General features: G+C 40.6%; 1 protein-coding gene across 18 annotated transcripts in view; it reads right to left on the reverse strand.

Moving 5' to 3' along the window:
- The window catches only part of IMMT (inner membrane mitochondrial protein), a 52,500-nt gene that overhangs the window by 12,918 nt on the left and 21,158 nt on the right, over window positions 1-18,424 (reverse strand). For 2 of the 18 annotated variants that reach the window (XM_032178517.2, XM_058428325.1), the window contains exons 4-10: window positions 17,042-17,153; window positions 14,606-14,743; window positions 14,153-14,245; window positions 9,908-10,044; window positions 5,358-5,461; window positions 2,922-3,057; window positions 1,817-1,946 (exon numbers count right to left, since the gene is read on the reverse strand). In XM_032178517.2, the coding sequence (XP_032034408.1) occupies window positions 1,817-1,946; window positions 2,922-3,057; window positions 5,358-5,461; window positions 9,908-10,044; window positions 14,153-14,245; window positions 14,606-14,743; window positions 17,042-17,153 (850 nt within the window). Of the gene's footprint in view, window positions 1-1,801; window positions 1,947-2,921; window positions 3,058-5,333; window positions 5,462-9,907; window positions 10,045-14,144; window positions 14,249-14,605; window positions 14,744-17,041; window positions 17,154-18,424 lie in introns of those variants that run through there. The other 16 variants (XM_058428327.1, XM_032178520.2, XM_058428324.1 and 13 more) reach the window with 13 other exon arrangements.

The raw sequence follows: 18,424 nt of genomic DNA on the forward strand, positions 1-18,424 counted from the left end.
ATTTCATTTTATTTGAGCCACTGGAGACTCCCTACTACCTACCAATGTCAAATTTATGCCAAGGAGCTTATATATATCTAATGCAAAGAGACAACAAACAAGCCAATGAATAAGAATTTCAAGAAGATAAAATAAGGTAATATGGTACAGTGGTTTGTGGAGGAATATAATCAGGGAAGGTCTCTGAGGTGCTCACATCTGTTTCAATTGTAACCTCAATGAAGCACAGACAACCCCTTGAGAAATTCTGATGAGGGAAGCAGTGCCAACGTGGCTCTGGTTTATCCTTCTCAAGGATAAACTGTCCACGATGCCCTCTTTGCTCGATGGTAGCTATCCAGTGTCTAAACAAAAGTCACTGGTCCCAGACTGAACTTTGTATTTCTCCACATTATTCTCTCTCATAAATCGTACTGTCACTTTTTTATTTGACAACAGTCTAACTGATATCTGCCTCCTGAGTCAACTGCATTCAAAGAGCTCAATGTCTGAGTTATCTTTTGACAGCCTTAACTCCACTTCTTGACATTCAGTCTCCCTGGGTGGTCATCATGCAGAATGATTATAAATCCCTGCACTGGTGTTTATTACCTTCACTCCTTAGACCCGCCGTGGTTCTGTGATGCAATCCTGACACCTTCAGCCCGGAGAGGCCTACAACATGAGAAGTCTGCTTTCTAACAAATGCTAGCATTTAAACAGCGTTTTAAGCCAGGTGTGGTGGCTCACACCTGTAATCCCAGCATTTTGAGAGGCCAAGGTGGGCGAATCACTTGAGGTCAGGGGTTCAAAACCAGCCTGGCCAAAATGGCGAAACCCTGTCTCTAGCAAAAGTACAAAAAAATTGGTTGGGCGCAATGGCTCACACCTGTAATCCCAGCTACTCAGGAGGCTGAGGCAGAAGAATTGCTTGAACCTGGGAGGCGGAGGTTGCAGTGAGCCAAGATCGCGCCATTGCACTCCGGCCTGGGCAACAAGAGTAAAACTCTGTCTCAAAAAAAAAAAAAAAAAGAAAAAAAAAAGGTACAAAAAATTAGCCTGGTGTGGTGTCGCATGCTTGTAATCCCAGCTATTTGGGAAGCTGAGGCAAGAGGATCGCTTGAACCCGGGAGGTGGAGGACTACACTCCAGCCTGGGCAACAACAAAAAAAAACTAAAAATAAAAATAAACGGTATTTTAATTTTGCTGAGACAGGTGATCTCTGTGATTCTTAGTACTGTCACGGAACTTCAGGGAAATGTGACTATGGTTACACCATGTAACGACTTCAGCATCAAAGTTCTCTGTAGTCTCAGCTTGAGGAAGTGGATCGCCAGACAGCTGGTTCCTTTCTCAATGCAGGGTCCCTAGGTAAATTCTCAACAAAGTGTTGTTTTGTCACAGAGCAGACATAAAGTGTGCTTTAAATAATTCACTACAAATACTTTTCAAGTAATAAGGTTTTTTAATACTTATACATATACAATAATATTTCGGTAGCATCAAGGTTATAATGTCACTTTTGTTCACTCAAATTCCAAACTTTTTTTTTTTTTTTTTGAGTAGCAGATCAGAACAGAACCAATCACGGATTATGGAATTAAATACTAGCTGGAACGCATGTTCACCACAGCTAAAACTACAAGAGTATTGTTGCGGCTGTGTCATCTGTAATGATTGTGGTTAAAATAAAACGCTGTAACAGTGTAATGTACACAAAAAGAGATATGCATGCATGCCAGAGGGATTTGGACTACAATGGAGATTAAGCAAGTTTAGATTCATTGATTAGTGGTTAAAACATTGAAAAAAAAACATTACTTCAGTTGTACTCACTCATTCCTTTCCACCCAGGAAGGACTTCTGGAGTAATACTGTCCAGCTCTCGTTTAAAGTCATCCCGAGCTTGGACCACCAGCTCATGATACTGAGATACAACCTTAGCCTCAGACTGAGCTGCTTGGACCTGAGCAAATACACAGGGTATGTGATTAAATTGAACAAAAAGTACCATAAACATTCCAAGAAACAGAAGTAGTATTCCTTCATTTGTTTACATTTTGTTGGAAATGTGTAAGGAAATCTGAAGCTCAGAAACAGAACATAAGCCTTATTTGTTTCCTTCTAATTCCTATTCAAATACCATGGACAGGCCCTGTCCCATCTTACTATGCCCCCTCCCTGCATATAGATGATATAAGTGCAGGCAGAAGATCTGCTACAAAATGGACATTTTCATAAGTGACAATAATCTTAACCAAAAATGTTACCTATTATAGAAAGTATCAACAATACGGAACAATCCACTTGGTTGGTGTCCAAGGCAAAAAAACAAATTTTTTTTTTTTTTTGACAAGGTCTCACTCTGTCACCCAGGATGGAGTGCAGTGGCACCATCTCAGCTCACTGCAGCCTCAACCTCAAAGGCCCAAGCCATCCTCTCACCTCAGTCTCCTGAGTAGCTAGGACTACAGGCACACACCACCATGTCCACTTAATTTTTGCATTTTTTGTAGAAACAGAGTTTTACCATGTTGCCCAGGCTGGTCTCAAACTCCTGGGCTCAAGTTATCTGCCCACCTTGGCCTGCCAAAGTGAGGGGAGCAGTGCCAACGTGGCTCTGGTTTATCCTTCTCAAGGATAAACTGTCCACGATGCCCTCTTTGCTCGATGGTAGCTATCCAGTGTCTAAACAAAAGTCACTGGTCCCAGACTGAACTTTGTATTTCACCACATTATTCTCTCTCATAAATCGTATGTGTATTACAGGTGTGAACCACTACACCCAGCCAAGGCAAATTTTTTAAAACAGTAACAACTAATATACTTTGCAGGAGAAAAGAGGGGGAGATGGTAGGAATTTGCTGTTTTCCTAAATCCTTAAAATCCTTTAAGAGATTATATTTTAAAATATAAAATATATAAGACTTAGGAAACATACCTTTTTGACCACATTATCCAGATCAACTATCATGTTGTGAAGTTTACCCTCTGCCGCAGTTATATGAGGCTTGGCCCCAGCAACCTCTTTTTTCTTGGCATTTTCAATCACACTTTTCATCTTCTCTAACTCTTCTCTGGAAACCAACAAAACAAAGATTTAATATAACTTCTTGTCAACTGTATTAAAAAGTTTTGATGTCAGTACAGTATATAATTGTTAAAAGTCTATGAAAGAGGCTGGGAGCAGTGGCTGATACCTGTAATCCCAGCACTGTGGAGGCCAAGGCAGGAGGATCACTTGAGCCCAGGAGTTCAAGACCAGCCTGGGCAACATAGGGAAACCATGTCTCTATTTTATTTTAAAAAAACTAAAAGAAAAGTCAATGTAAGAAATGTAATTGTTCTTTTTTTTTCTTTTTTTAAAGACTAGTCAAGTGCAATAGTAAGAAGAGAGGAAAGACTAGAACGAGAGAGTTCGATCCGTAACTGACTGTGAACAATCAACTGAGCGAACTCACTACCTTTGGACACGCATCAATGCTTTTCTGGAGTCAATAAACAGAGAGGCTTTTCTCATCAACAACTGAAAACACCTTGGTTAGAAGCTAGATTTACTAGAGTGAACCAGAGAGGTAGCATGGTATATGGAGTGACCCAGACTTCAGAGTAAGACAGCCCCAGATTCAGCTCCCATATCAGCCTCTCATTTCCTACACGCTTTCGTGTAAGGAACAGAAGTAATTCATGAGAAGTACTTAGTGCCTCGCTGAATCATGAGCACACAATAAAGAGCAGCTCTTGCAAAGATCAACCTGACTCACCAACCAATGAGAGAGAGCTAAGGAAGGCAAAGGCACAGGAGAAGGCAAAAACCTCACTGGGCGAATACTTAACTGGGTCTCAGGGAGCCCTCACGATTCAGAATGTTTCATAAGTCAGACAGACTGTGGTCTACCCACCATAAAACACAGAACTCAAAGTGATATGAGCATAATGCCTTAAATCTCCTAAAAGATATGCTAGTTTTATCAGAAGACTTCTCTACTAATAATAAATATTTTCTTAAAAAAGACAGCAAAATTTTGAGTGACAACTATTCCATACTGCTGATGAAGATCTTTAGTCAAATGTAGGTTTCCATCAACAGAGGTTGATCTTATATCTGGGTATGCTTGCTCAATCCTAGTTTTAGCCAACTTCCAGGAATCAAGGTCAACGTGGCATACCTATTACATACTCACTATTTTGGTTAAGGCAAATATTGTGACATACTTTCTACATTCTGATAAACTGCCCAAACTGTCCCAGTAAAATCTTAAAACTACAGCAGAATCTCAGTACATCTATAGAGATACATCATCTAAGCAATAATCCAAAGCAAAACTGACTTTTATATAAGATCCTTTATATGTCTGGGTGTGGTGGCTCATGCCAGTCCCAGCTACTCAGGGGGCTGAGGCGGGAGGATGGCTTGAGCCCGGGAGGTTGAGGCTATAGTGAGCCCTGATCATGCCCCTGCACTACGGCATGGGCGACAGAGCAAGACCATGAATAAAAAAATAAAAAAAATCCTTTATATAAGTTTCTGCCAAATTTATTCTGGCCTAGTTTTATATATATATACATTTTGAGATGGAGTCTCGCTCTGTCGCCCAGGCTCAGGCTGGAGTGCAGTGGCACAATCTCAGCTCACTGCAACCTCCGCCTCCGGGGTTCAAGTGATTCTCCTATCTCAGCCTCCTGAGTCGCTGGGACTACAGGCACACGCCACCACGCCTGGCTAACATTTTCATTTTTAGTAGAGACAGGGTCTCAACATGTTGGCCAGGATGGCTCAAACTCTTGGTCTCAGGTGATCTGCCTCCTAGGCCTCCCAAAGTACTGGGATTACAGGTGTGAGCCAATGTACTCAGGCTAGACTAATTATATTTTATTCCTGCTCTCTTTTTACACCTTTGTACAAATTCCTTTTTTCTTTTTTTTTTTTTTTGAGACGGTGTCTCGCTCTGTCGCCCAGGCTGGGGTGCAATGGCATGATCTCGGCTCACTGCAACCTCTGCCTCCTGGGTTGAAGCGATTCTCCTGCCTCAGCCTCCCGAGTAGCTGGGACTGCAGGCGCCCGCCACCACGCCCAGCTAATTTTTTTGTATTTTTAATAGGGACGGGGTTTCACCATGTTGGCCAGGATGGTTTCGATCTCTTGACCTCGTGATCTGCCCGCCTCAGCCTCCCAAAGTGCTGGGATTACAGGCGTGAGCCACCGTGCCCGGCCTGTACAAATTCCTAATGCCAATTCAGAACAAGCACAGGTGGAAAAGTGAGAGAAAGGTTTCTCTACCTCCTCTTTATTCTATACAGACAATACAAAGAACACCCAGCCCAAAGAAAGCCACCAGGAGGCCCTAATTACTTGTTAAAGTCCATGAGTAATTACTTGGCTTTGAGAAGGGCATCGGCAGCTTCATCTACTGCCTTTCTGCGTTCCTTCAATGCACCCTCCACTGTGCGCCACTGAGCAGATTTCTTCTCGCCTGCAATCTAAACAAAAAATTTTAATTATATAATAAATAACTGCTATTATTGTCATATGATAGGCCAACAAGATTGAACACAGAAATATGTGACATTAAATTCAAAGGTAAAAATTTATATGCAATGTTTCTCCAGAGTAAGAACTCTTAATTTAAGGCTTATGTTCTTAATTTAAGGCTTATGATCTGCCCACGTCGGCCCCTCAAAGTGCTGGGATTATAGGCATGAGCCACTGCCCGGCCATATAAGCATTTTCTAAGGAGAGTTTTTTTTGTTTTTTTTTTTGTTTGTTTGTTTGTTTTTGAGATTCTCAAAAGGATGGACAAACCAAAATCAGAGTTTAAGGATAAACAGGAGGTTTACATATTTGTAGGGTCCTTATTCCTCCTAAATGTTACCCTAAAGAATTACTCTTCTTAATTTGTCACATATAAGTCAACTATTGTCAAAAACCTCCCTTGAGGTGACTCTTACGGTATGTGAATTGTGTATTAAAAAACAAAAAAAGTTTTGGCCGGGTGCAGTGGCTCATGCCTATAATCCCAGCACTTTGGGAGGCTGAGACGGGCGGATCACGAGGTCAAGAGATCGAGACCATCCTGGCCAACATGGTGAAACCCCGTCTCTACTAAAAATACAAAAATTAGCTGGGCATGGTGGTGGGTGCCTGTAATCTCAGCTACTTGGGAGGCTGAGGCAGGAGAATTGCTTGAATACAGGAGGTGGAGGTTGCAGTGAGCTGAGATCACGCCACTGCATTCCAGCCTGACGACAGAGAAAGACTACTTCTCAAAAAAGTTTTCCTTGAAAATCTTAGGCAGAACCAACATCTTTTTCTCCAGCTATGGAAATGATTGCCACTTTTTTGAGCAGAACTGGCTCATATTTAGGGAATATATAATCTTAAGAAGAAAACCCTCTAACACTCTAATACCACTAAGTGCAGCAAGAGTCTCACACTATGAGGGGGTGCAAGGTACCCAGAACACTCAGGGCCTAGACAGGGTGCAGTGGCTCATGCCTGTAATCCCAGCACTGTAGCAGGATCACTTAAGCCCAGTTGTTTGAGACCAGCCTGAACAACATAGTGAGACTCCATTTCAACAAAATAAAAAAAATAGCCAGGCGTAGTGGCTCATGCCTGTGGTCCCAGCTACTTGAGGGGCTGATGTGGGAGGATCATTTGAGCCTGGGATGAGGCCACAGTGAGCTGTAATCACAGCACTACACTCCAGCCTGGGTGATAGAGCAAGACTCTGTCTCAAAAACAAAAAAATTATGTGAAATAATAAACAAGATCTAGTGGAGAACTAATAAATACCCTATTTAGAAGTAGTGATGAGCATACATAATATTCAAGAGATCTGCAAGTAACTATAATGTGATCTGAAAACATCTGTGCTTTCTATTGGTGACATGGTCACAGTACTGCTAAAATTACTGTGGTTTGTTGCCAATATTCATAGTTGAAGAAAATGGTTTTAAATTTCAACTTGAGGCTAGGGAAAATAAAGATGTTTCCCTCCTTCAAGTTCAATGAGTCCCTGAATTCTATCTACAGACTCAACTCCAGGTTAAGAGTCCATACATTTAGAAGAAATATTTGTACTTTTCTTCATGTATCGCTTTTTAAATGTTCTATGTAGCCGGGTGCAGTGGCTCACAACTGTAATCCCAGCAATTGGGGAGGCTGAGGTGAGCAGATCACCTGAGGTCAGGAGTTCAAGACCAGCCTGGCCAATATGGTGAAACCCTGTCTCTACTAAGATGGGTGTGGTGATGGGCGCCTGTAATCCCAGCTACTCGGGAGGCTGAGGTAGGAGAATCGCTTGAACCTGGGAGGCAGAGGTTGCAGTGAGCCGAGATCACGCTATTGCACTCCAGCCTGGGCAACAAAGCAAGACTCCATCTCCAAAAAAAAGAATATTCTATGTAAAATTTTGCAAAGTATATCTTATGATGTGAAAAATGAAGTTGATGTTTCAGTGAATTCCCACTTTAGTCTTTTTTTTTTTTTTTTCTTTTTTGAGATGGAGTTTCATTCTTGTTGCCCAGGCTGGAGTGCAATGGCTCGATCTTGGCTCACCACAACCTCCACCTCCCAGGTTCAAGCGATTCTCCTGCGTCAGTCTCCCGAGTAGCTGGGATTACAGGCATGGGCCACCGTGCCCAGCTAGTTTTATATTTTTAGTAGAAACGGGGTTTCTCCATGCTGGTCAGGATGGTCTTGAACTCCTGACCTCAAATGATCCACCAACCTCAGCCTCCTACAGTGCTGGGATTATAGGCATGAGCCACCACGCCTGGCCCGCTTTAGTCATCTTGAAAATAAAATACATCAAGAATGTATACTGATTTGGGGCCAGGCATGGTGACTTACGCCTATAATCCCAGCTTTTGGGAGGCAGAGGCAGGTAGACCACTTGAGGTCATGAGTTTGAGACCAGCCTGGCCAACATAGTTAAACCCTCTCTGTACGAAAAATAGAAAAATTAGCCAGGTGTGGTGGTGGGCACCTGTAATTTCAGCTACTTGAGAGGCTAAGGCAGGAGAATTTCTTGAACCTGGGAGGCAGAGGTTGCAGTGAGCAGAGATCATGCCACTGCACTCCAGCCTGGTGACAGAGCGAGACTCTGTCTCAAAAAAAAAATAGAATGGATGCTGATTTGGGCCACATGAACTGACCCAAATAGAATTACAAAGCATGTAAATGTCAATGACATATCTGGGGGCCAAAATTTATCACCCTTGTTGAAGGTACTCCTGCTTACAGAGGTCCAAGGAAAACCTACCCTGTAACAGACACAGATTCCCCTACAATCAAACTAAATCCTGGTATTACCAAATCCAACTCTTCACAAACACAGATTTGTGAAAGTTATTCAGTATATATTAGAAATTACATGTGCACCTGTAGCTTCTTGTACTAGAAAAAAACAAAAGCTGGAATTCATTCTTAACATTTCAAAATGTGTTCATACATTTTTCTAATTATTTTGTACATTAGCTAATACTCTCATCTGTTAACTGCTACCACTGAATTATAAAATCTTGACTGCAATAGATTTTACACTGTCTAATCACCATGTGCTACACATTATGTGCGCTGGGAAGATGAAATACCACTTGTGTACCCTTATACCCAAGTAGTAACATGGCATTTAAAGCTTCTAATCTGTGTCCTTCTGAGGGATACTGGTCTACTTGGGTTTGAACCCAACACCCTTACATCACGCAACTTCTAGCCTTCCCATATCGGTAACCAGCAAATTAAATTTCCTGGGTGGTTTCCACTTTGCTGACTGAACTCTGATATTTAAGTATTTTTCTTGGACTTTGAATAAAATGGAAGTTTCCTTAAATTTTCAAAGGTTATAGTTTCTTGCTACTAACATCAGGGGTCTAATTAAACTCTTGTCATATAAGTACATATGACTGAAACAATGTAAAGTGTGTGTAAAATTTTTTTTAAAACTACAGTTATGATGGCAAAATAACTTTACTGACCATGTATGATACTGATCCTTAAGATTAATAATTTATGTATTTTACTTTAATTTACTCCTTAAATGACTTGGAATAGAAATACATTTATATATACTGAGTAACTTAATGTAATTATAAAATAATTTATTAGGTCCCAGTATTAAATTTTGAAAAATCAATGTTACTACTTCATTCTTTGAAGTGTTTAGCATAAATTAAATAATAATAAACATTTAAAATAGCAGGTGTTTCAGGGAACATGAGATCTCTCTATTATTTCTTAAAACTGCATGTCAAGTTTGAAAAATATCTTAAAAAGTTTACCTACGGAAATAGCAATTTTAAAGCAAACAAAAATATTTAAGCACTATTAAAATATGAAAGCAAATCTGAACTAATTCTTGTGCTGCATCAGTGTTGTAAGATATAGTAAAGCACAACGTATAAAATTCATTCTAAAAAATTTAAAGGCTTTTTTCAGTTCGTTTTTTAAAGATAATTACTCTAAGGCCAAGCACAGTGGCTCACGCCTGTAATCCCAACATTTTGGGAGGCCGAAGCAGGCGGATCACTTGAGGTCAAGAGTTCCAGTCCTGCCTGGCCAAAATGGCAAACCCTGTCTTTACCAAAAGTACAAAAATTAGCCAGGCATGGTGGCAGGAGCCTGTAATCCCAGCTACTTGGGAGGCTAAGCCAGGAGAATCGCTTGAACCTGGGAGGTGGAGGTTGCAATGAGCCGAGATCGCAACACTGGACTCCAGCCCGGGCGACAGAGCAAGACTCCAGCTCAAAACAATAACAAAAAAAGATTAATTATTCCAGACTATCTTCCCCCAGTGAGAGAAAGCCTATATCATATGAAAGAAGGCAGTCTGTTAAATATTACACTTCTCTCCACCCTCGATTTTTCTTTTTGTCCTCCAAGTCATGACAGCCAAAACACTTCTAATCATTCATTGGGCTCACCTCAGAATTGTCCATGGCGGCTTTCAATATGTTGGAGTGTGCATTGACAGCCTGGACCGCAGCATTCTGGGCTGCAATAGTCTGCAGAGTGACACTTGCAGTTTGCCTCAGAGCATCTTCTAAGCTCTTGGCTAGAGCTTAAAAAAAAAAAAAAAAAAATGAACAGTTAAAAAACAAATCCCTACCCCCATAAATGACTTTAAACTTTTGCTGTTCTCCTATTTAGTCTTCCATTGCATTTCCCAAAAAATTTAAAAAGGAACAAAATACATGAGACTCAAATTTAGGGAATCAAAGTTTTACTTAAAAGTATGGTAAAGGCCGGGCGCGGTGGCTCACGCCTGTAATCCCAGCACTTTGGCAGGCCGAGGCGGGCGGATCACAAGGTCAGGAGTTTGAGACCAACCTGACCAATGTGGTGAAACCCCGTCTCTACTAAAAATACAAAAATTAGCCGGGCATAGTGACGGGTGCCTGTAGTTCCAGCTACTCGGGAGGCTGAGGCAGGAGAATCGCTTGAACCCGGGAGGCGGAGCTTGCAGTGAGCCGAGATCACGCCACTGCACTCTAGCCCGGGCGACAGAGCGAGAGTCTCTCAAAAAAAAAAAAAAAAAAAAAGTATGGTAAAATACTGATAATTTAGTCTGGATGATAAATCTATGAAGCTTTATTACACTTCTTTTTTTTTTTTTTTGACAGAGTCTCGCTCTGTCGCCCAGGCTGGAGTGCAGTGGCGCGATCTCGGCTCACTGCAAGCTCCGCCTTCAGGGTTCACGCCATTCTCCTGCCTCGAGGCCTTCCGAGTAGATGGGACTACAGGCACCTACCACCACACCCAGCTAATTTTTTTGTATTTTTTAGTAGAGACAGGGTTTCACCATGTTAGCCAGGATAGTCTCGATCTACTGACCTCGTGATCTGCCCTCCTTGGCCTCCCAAAGTGCTGGGATTACAGGCGTGAGCCACCGTGCCCGGTTTTTTGTTTTTTTTTTTTGTTGGAGAGGGAGTCCCACTCTATCGCCCAGGCTGGAGTGCAGTGGCACCATCTCAGTTCACTGCAACCTCCGCCTCCCGGGTTCAGGCGATTCTCCTGCCTCAGTCTCCTGAGTAGCTGGGACTACAGGTGCCTGCGACCACACTCGGCTAATTTTTTTGTATTTTTAGTACAGACGGGGTTTCACCGTGTTAGCCAGGATGGTCTCTATCTCCTGACCTCGTGATCCGCCCACCTCAGCCTCTCAAAGTGCTGGGATTACAGGCATGAGCCACTGTGCCCAGCCTACTTTTTCTTTTCTATATTATCTAAACTTTTTCAATATAAAAAGTGTTTTGTTTTGTTTTTTTTTTTTCAAAATTATTTAAAGAAGGGTAATGTATTTCAAATGGGAGAAACAAGGTTTAGGACACTATAGCCCCTTTTACATATTGTGGCTATAAACTCAACAAATCCATCAGCTTTCTTCATTTTAAACAACAATCATAACAGGGAAAAAGAGGTGCCCATTTCATCCCCTTAGCAAGAAGGAATACTCCTAGCAAAACACTTATATTGACAAGATACAAGAAAACAGACAAGAGAAAGAAAAAGACAAATAAGAAAACAAGTCAAAAAATACAAAACAAAACCCAAAGGCAACTTGAAATGGACAGTGTTCTTCCACAAAAAGACTCAAGAAATAGCAGACACCAATGTTCAAGAGGCTTCCACCTATTAAGATCACATTTCTATATGCTGTTTCGGGAATACCAAAAAGTAAAGCAAACAACAATTTTAGATAATTTACTAAAATGCAAAAATAAATGGTCATCTGAAGAAAGAAGGCTAGTAAGAATACTAATTTAATAATAAATGGGCCGGCACAGTGGCTCATGCCTGTAATCCCAGCACTTTGGGAGGCCGAGGCAGGCCTATCACCTGAGGTCAGGAGTTCGAGACCAGGCTGGCCAACATTGTGAAACCCCGTCTCTACTAAAAATACAAAAATTATCCAGGCCTGGTGGCGGGTGCCGATAGTCCCAGCTACTCAGGAGGCTGAGGCAGGAAAATCGCTTGAACCTGGGAGTCGGAGATTGTAGTGAGCCGATATTGCACCACTGCACTCCAGCCTGGGTGACAGAGTGAGACTGTCTCAAAACAAATAAATTAATTAAATAAATGATACCACATGACAAAAAATTAAAAATGTATTTGACAAGAGAAAAAAAGATGATTTTGAGCAAAAGAAGCATAAACTAGCAATGAACAAATGGAACCTGATGGACTACAAATGGTACCTCTGCAAGAAAGATAAAAGAAGAAAACTAATAAGGAGAAAATAAAAAGAAATTGACAGAAGTGATAGAAGTGAAACGAGAGCAGGGAATACAAAGAGAGAAAGGGGCAAGGGAGAGAAACCGTGGTATTTGGATCCCATGACATGCGTGAGTCAACAGTGGACATCAAGTACAGGTAGTTGTGAACCACTTTATGGAGGCCACAGAAAGTGGGCTGCTGGGAGGCATCTGCTGCTTCCAGCCCTCTTCAGAGGTCTAGTTACTGTCCTTTGATCCTTGATAAATATTTCACATGCAAACGCATATGTGTACATTTTTAAAGTCAAGTTTGAGGAGGAATTAAGAGGTGACAGATAAAATTCTGAAAGTTTTCACTTTGCCCAAAATGAAAGATGAGAGGAACCAGGCAAGGAAAAGAACAGCTGGAACAGCAGACATCTCCATCTTACATGTATAACTTAATTTCAAGGTGCCCAAGTGATAAAGAGAGAAAAGTGAAAAGTAAAGAAAAAATAGGACTAAAAGAAAAAAGAAGTAGGAAAAAAGAAATATTTCACTTAGTTAGAAGTCATTTATTAAATATTCTCAAATATTTGTAACACAATCAGAAGAATACAAAAAATCAAAAATCCAAATCCAAGTAGCAAAACTAATGCCATATGCACAGAATGACACCTATGCTATTCTAAGAAACTTAGTTCCTCAGGGTAGGGCAGAACAAGCACATTACAAGGGAAACAGGAACAAAACAAATGACGAGGAGATCAAAAAACTATAAACAGCTGCCATGAGTACTTAACTCTCTGTCCAGCAAAAAGCTACATCCCATGACCTCCAGAGACATCAACATATTATAGCACAGTACAAAAAATTATGTTACATGTGCTTTAAGACAGAAAAATAAATTGATAAGTATCTATTATCTTTTTTAAACCATCGAAAAATTTAAGAATCCTGACTTACCGAGGACAGCAAAAATAGTAATAATGATAAAAAAAAAACTTGGCCAGGTGTGGTAGCTCATGCCTGTAATCCCAGCACTTTGGGAGGCCAAGGTGGGAGGATTTCTTGAGGCTAAGAGTCCAACACTACCCTGACCAACACAGTAAGAGCCCATCTCTTAAAAACAAACAAACAAAAAAAACCAGAAAACTGAAACTTAAAAAGGAATATGCTTGTTAGCTGGAAACCAGCGATGTGTAGAACATTCCATGCCCCACCAGTGTCAGATAAAAGCACTACTAGAGTCCAGAGGCTAGATGATAAGGCAGTGTAAGCCATTCTGACTCCAACAAATAAATTTACAATTATTAATAAACAATTATTTACAAGCATAAATTAACAATTATTAATAAAAGACTCTTAGGGCTGGGTACAAGGGCTCAGGCCTGTAATCCCAGCACTTTGGGAGTCCAAGGTGGGAGGATCACTTGAGCCCAGGAGTAGGAAACCAGTCTAGGCAACATAGTGAGATGCCTGTGTCTATAAAAAATTTTTTAAAAATTAGCTGGGTATGGTGGTACACGCCTGTAGTCCCAGCTACAGAGGAGGCTGAGGTGGGAGGATGGCTTTGGCCTGGGAGGTTGAGGCTGCAGTGGACAGTGCCACCGCACTCCAGTCTGGGTGACAGAAAAGAGCCTGTCTCAAAAAATAAAGGACTTTTAGGCAAGCTGCTAAAACGTAAATAATCAATTTCTGTTTCCCAGAGTATAAAGAATCGTTAGCGCTAACATAATCTTTAGTATTATTTGGAGTTTTCACCAAGTGTACACTAAGAATAGCCTTTGTCACTTAGGTAAAAGAAGTTTAGATGAAATGAAGGTAATGAATAAAGCAATGCCACTAAAAAACAACAGCAGCAACAAAAGAAACCACAACTAGCTGATAGATGACAAACTTGTGCTGATAGTTTAAGAAGAGAGCAACTGGGAGATGACCCAAAATCCTTAAGAAGCTGTCTGGTTTACATACACTCAATTTTAACTTGTTCTTGTTTTTCCTGTTGTGCAAGGCGAGCTGCAACTTCTTCAGGTGGTCGCTCCCTTATAGAAGATGAGGATGCTTCTTCTTGCAGCAAAAGTAAATAAGAGGAAATCAAATTTCAGCATAGAATTTTAATAGCTAACAGGGATATAAAAAAAGCATCGTTTGTACTGGCCAGTTATATCAATGCAGGGCATTTTTGTGGTAAGAATTCTAAAACCATATCATTACTCTTAATGATTCCAAAATGAAGAAATAGAAGTCAGCCTTTAATCTTATTGTTTAAAAAGATGCATTCGGACATTTAAATTTTAAAAATTTCCTAAGAAACTCTGAAGACCTGAACCTAGTGTAAATGTATATATACATAGTGTCTACGTGTTGCCTAGGCATTAAATAGTTCTGATGAGCATATCATGTATAAAAGAACAAATAAATTACCTGAAAGCGCAGGTGTGGGTTTTCCTTCACCAATTTCAGGGTGATCAGTTTTTAAAGATTCCTCAGGCTGAACCGCAGGGGCTGGGACCGACAGGGTATCACCTGCTGCAGAAATAATTTGAGCCGCTTCTGTAGGTGCTATAAATATATGTTACTCATGGTATTTATACTTTCCTGGGTTAACAGAGAAACACACAGAGATTTACTACCACCAGCACCCACTGTGTCTTTAAGACACAATATTTGTACTGCCACATGGTTGAATAACACACAAACAGGGGCACTATCCACTGCATATATAAACTCATACAAAATGGACAATGGTTGGGAAAGAACAAAAGAAAGAAGTCTTGTCTCTATCCACCTGCATTTTAACCATCATTATTCCAGGCAAGGTTTCTAATAATAATATTAACACACAAGAAGGGGACATTTACACAACATGGAAAAAGAGTAACAAAGGAAAAAGCCTGTTAATGATGAAGACAGACAAAGGAAAGCAACTAAACAAAGAATATTTTTTAATTGCTTTGAAGAGTGGAAGACATGTGAGCAGGAAAAAGATTACAGTTTTAAACAAAAAGATGAAAGGTCACAGTGATCAAGAACAGAACTGAGTTAAAATACATATATATATATATATATATATATATTTTTTTTTTTTTTTTGCACACTTTGGGAGGCCAAGACCAACCTGGCCAACACAGCAAGACCCCATCTCTATCAATCACTCAATCAATCTTTTGTGTGTGTGGTTTTTTTTTTTTTTTTTTTTTGAGACAAGGTCTCACTCTTGCCCAGGCTGGAGTATAGTGGCACTATCATGGCTCACTGTAACCTCGACCTCCCAGGAACCAGCAATACTCCCACCTCAGCCTCTGGCACATAGCTGGGATTATACGTGTGTACCATCATCATACCTGGCTAATTTTTAAATTTTTTTGTAGAGACAGGGTCTCCCCTCTCTTGCCCAGGCTGGTCTCAAACTCCTAGGCTCAAGTGATCCTCCCTCCTCGGCCTCCCAAAGTGCTGGGATTACAGGTGTGAGCCACTGTGCCCGGCCTTGGCTTTAAAGTAACAGTCAATTATCAATCCCCTGGCTCAGCATTCTCTTCCCATCCCACCCAGAATATGAAACAATTTTTTTTTTGTTTGAGACAGTCTTGCCCTGTCACCCAGGCTGGAGTGTAGGGGTGCAATCACAGCTCACTGCAGCCTCAACCTCCTGGGCTCAAGTGGTCCTCCCTCCCGAGTGCTGGGACTACAGGCATGCACCATCATCCCCAGCTAATTTTTAATTTTTTATAGAAACAGGATCTTGCTAAGTTTCCCAGGCTACTTTCAAACTCCTGGGCTTAGGTGATCCTCCTGCCTTGGCTTCCCAAAGTGCGGGATTACAGGCATGAGCCCATGTACCTGGCCTAAAATAAAATTCTTACAATGGCTTCCAAGGACTGCCACAATAAACTTTTTCCTCCCTCTCTGACCTCATTTGCTCCTGTTCTCCCCTTACTCAATTCACTCTAGCCTCATCTGCCCTTTGCTTGAATATGTCAAGCCTCTACACCAGCTAATCCTGATGCCTGGGATGCTTTTCCCCACCACTCTTTTACATGACTTACCCCCCTTATCTCTTTCTAATCTTTGCTCAGATAACCCCTTCCACATAAGGTATTCCTTACACATTCCATTTAAAACTGCAGTATTCCCTCCCACAATGTCTGACATCCTATACGTTTTACTTGTTTATTCCCTCTCCTCACCCAATCAAGAAATATTAGCTGAAAAATTTTTCTAACTGTTTTGTTCATGGCTATTTCCCCAGCGCTTACAAGAATGTCTAGCACAGAAAAGACAGTAAATATCTGCTGAATTAAAAAAAGTCAGGTGATTTAATCAAGGACAGACGCAACAAAGGAGAAACATAAGAAGTTCAAATGTATACTGAACAGGTTAGAGTTCAATAGGCAAGTGCTGTAAATTAGGGTGGGGTGACTGGTAGTTTCTGAAGTCAAAAAATATCTGCAGGGACTAGAGCAAGACACTTTCATCACTAAGAAAGAAGAGAGGATAAAGAATTGGTGAAGAGGCCGGGCATGGTGGCTCACGCCTGTAATCCCAGCACTTTGGGAGGCCGAGGCGGGCAGATCACCTGAGAGCGGGAGTTTGAGACCAGCCTGACCGACATGGAGAAACTCCGCCTCTACTAAAAATAGAAAATTAGCCAGGCGTGCTGGCACATTCCTGTAATCCCAGCTACTTGAGAGTCTGAGGCAGGAGAATCGCTTGAACCTGGGAGGTGGAGGCTGCGGTAAGCCGAGATTGTGCCATTGCACTCCAGCCTGGGCAACAAGAGCAAAACTCCATCTCAAAAAAAAAAGATTTGGTGAAGAGATTTACCTATAATTTTAAAAAGATGGTTCAAAATGTAAGTACCTGTTGCTGAAGCTGGAGTATCTCCCTTTTGTTTTTGGAGTTGTGAGGCAGGCTGTTTAGATTCTTTCATTACTTCAGATACACTAGAGATTTTTAGTGGACCCGACTGAATCTTGGAAATAAAAAACATTTAACATTTCAGATACACTACTGTTTTTTAAAAGGGTACAGTAATTTGCAGTATTTCAAATGCCAAGTCTTTCAGGCTTTTAACATAAAGTTATCAACACTTTCTAACATATATATTTTATTAAACATAGTTGAGAGAAACCACCATTACTAGAAAAGTGCAGTTCAAAAATTTCATTCCAAATGACCAGCCCATATTTTAATAGTAACAAAGGTTTCTATTAGGGTGACCAATAAAGTCCATGACATATGATCTTCTCATTAAACACCATTCCTTGTACTTATACAGTATTAAGAAGACTATTATCATTTCCTTTCTAAATCAAATTATGATGTCTTCTGTATACATTCAGTTAGAAGCAAATGATTATTAAAGGCTCTGAGTAAAAATACAAATGAATTTTGTTTCTTTGATCTCCAGGATTCATGCAATTGCACAATAAGATATATGATCAATTTGTAAGCAAGGCTTGCCTTCCTCTTTCCTAATTATTGCCTGCTCTAAGTTTAAGACACTGTTCATTTAAGAGGGCTGCCAGATATGTGCCAGAGAAAATTACTTTTATTTTTATTTCCACTTATATTATTCCACTTTTTGCCCTAACTTGGCAGTAGGACTCAGATATCCCTAACATGACTACTTAAACACAACAGAGATGGTTCTGAACTTAGTCACTACCAGAAACCAGAATTATTTCCATTTTCATTAAAATATTATTTTTGAATGATGAAGACTGTTTACTGTAACAAGCAAAATAATACCAAGATATATCAGTGGCTTTAACTTGCCTCTTCACTGCTCCTTTCCCTTTCCACTCTCTTAGGTAGCCACTGCTAATAGCCTGGAATCTATCCTTCCACTCCTGAGCAAAAGCTCAAGTATATACACATAAACAATGTTTCACTTCCTTCAACAAACCAAAATAGGGTTATATTATACAAATTACCTTGTAACTTGCTCTTTTTTTCATTTAACACTATATCATGGACATTCTCTTTCAGGTCAAGAAATTCTTTTTAGTTGCATAATATCCTCATATAACAATTTCCCATAATTTGGTCAACTTCTCCTCTAAAGTCAAATTGTTTCCTGTTTTGTTTTGTTTTGCTGCTACAAACAAAGCAACGAACATCCATCCCTGTCCATTTAAATGAAAAGCACCGTAGTGTGACATCTATGGGATAGTTTTCAGAAGAGGAATTGCTGGGTCAAAGGGGTTGTATATTTTTAACAGATGTTAACAGATCACTTTC

This window comes from Hylobates moloch, unplaced genomic scaffold, assembly GCF_009828535.3.
Source record: "Hylobates moloch isolate HMO894 unplaced genomic scaffold, HMol_V3 SCAFFOLD_15, whole genome shotgun sequence".
In the NCBI taxonomy this organism is placed as follows: Eukaryota; Metazoa; Chordata; class Mammalia; order Primates; family Hylobatidae; genus Hylobates; species Hylobates moloch.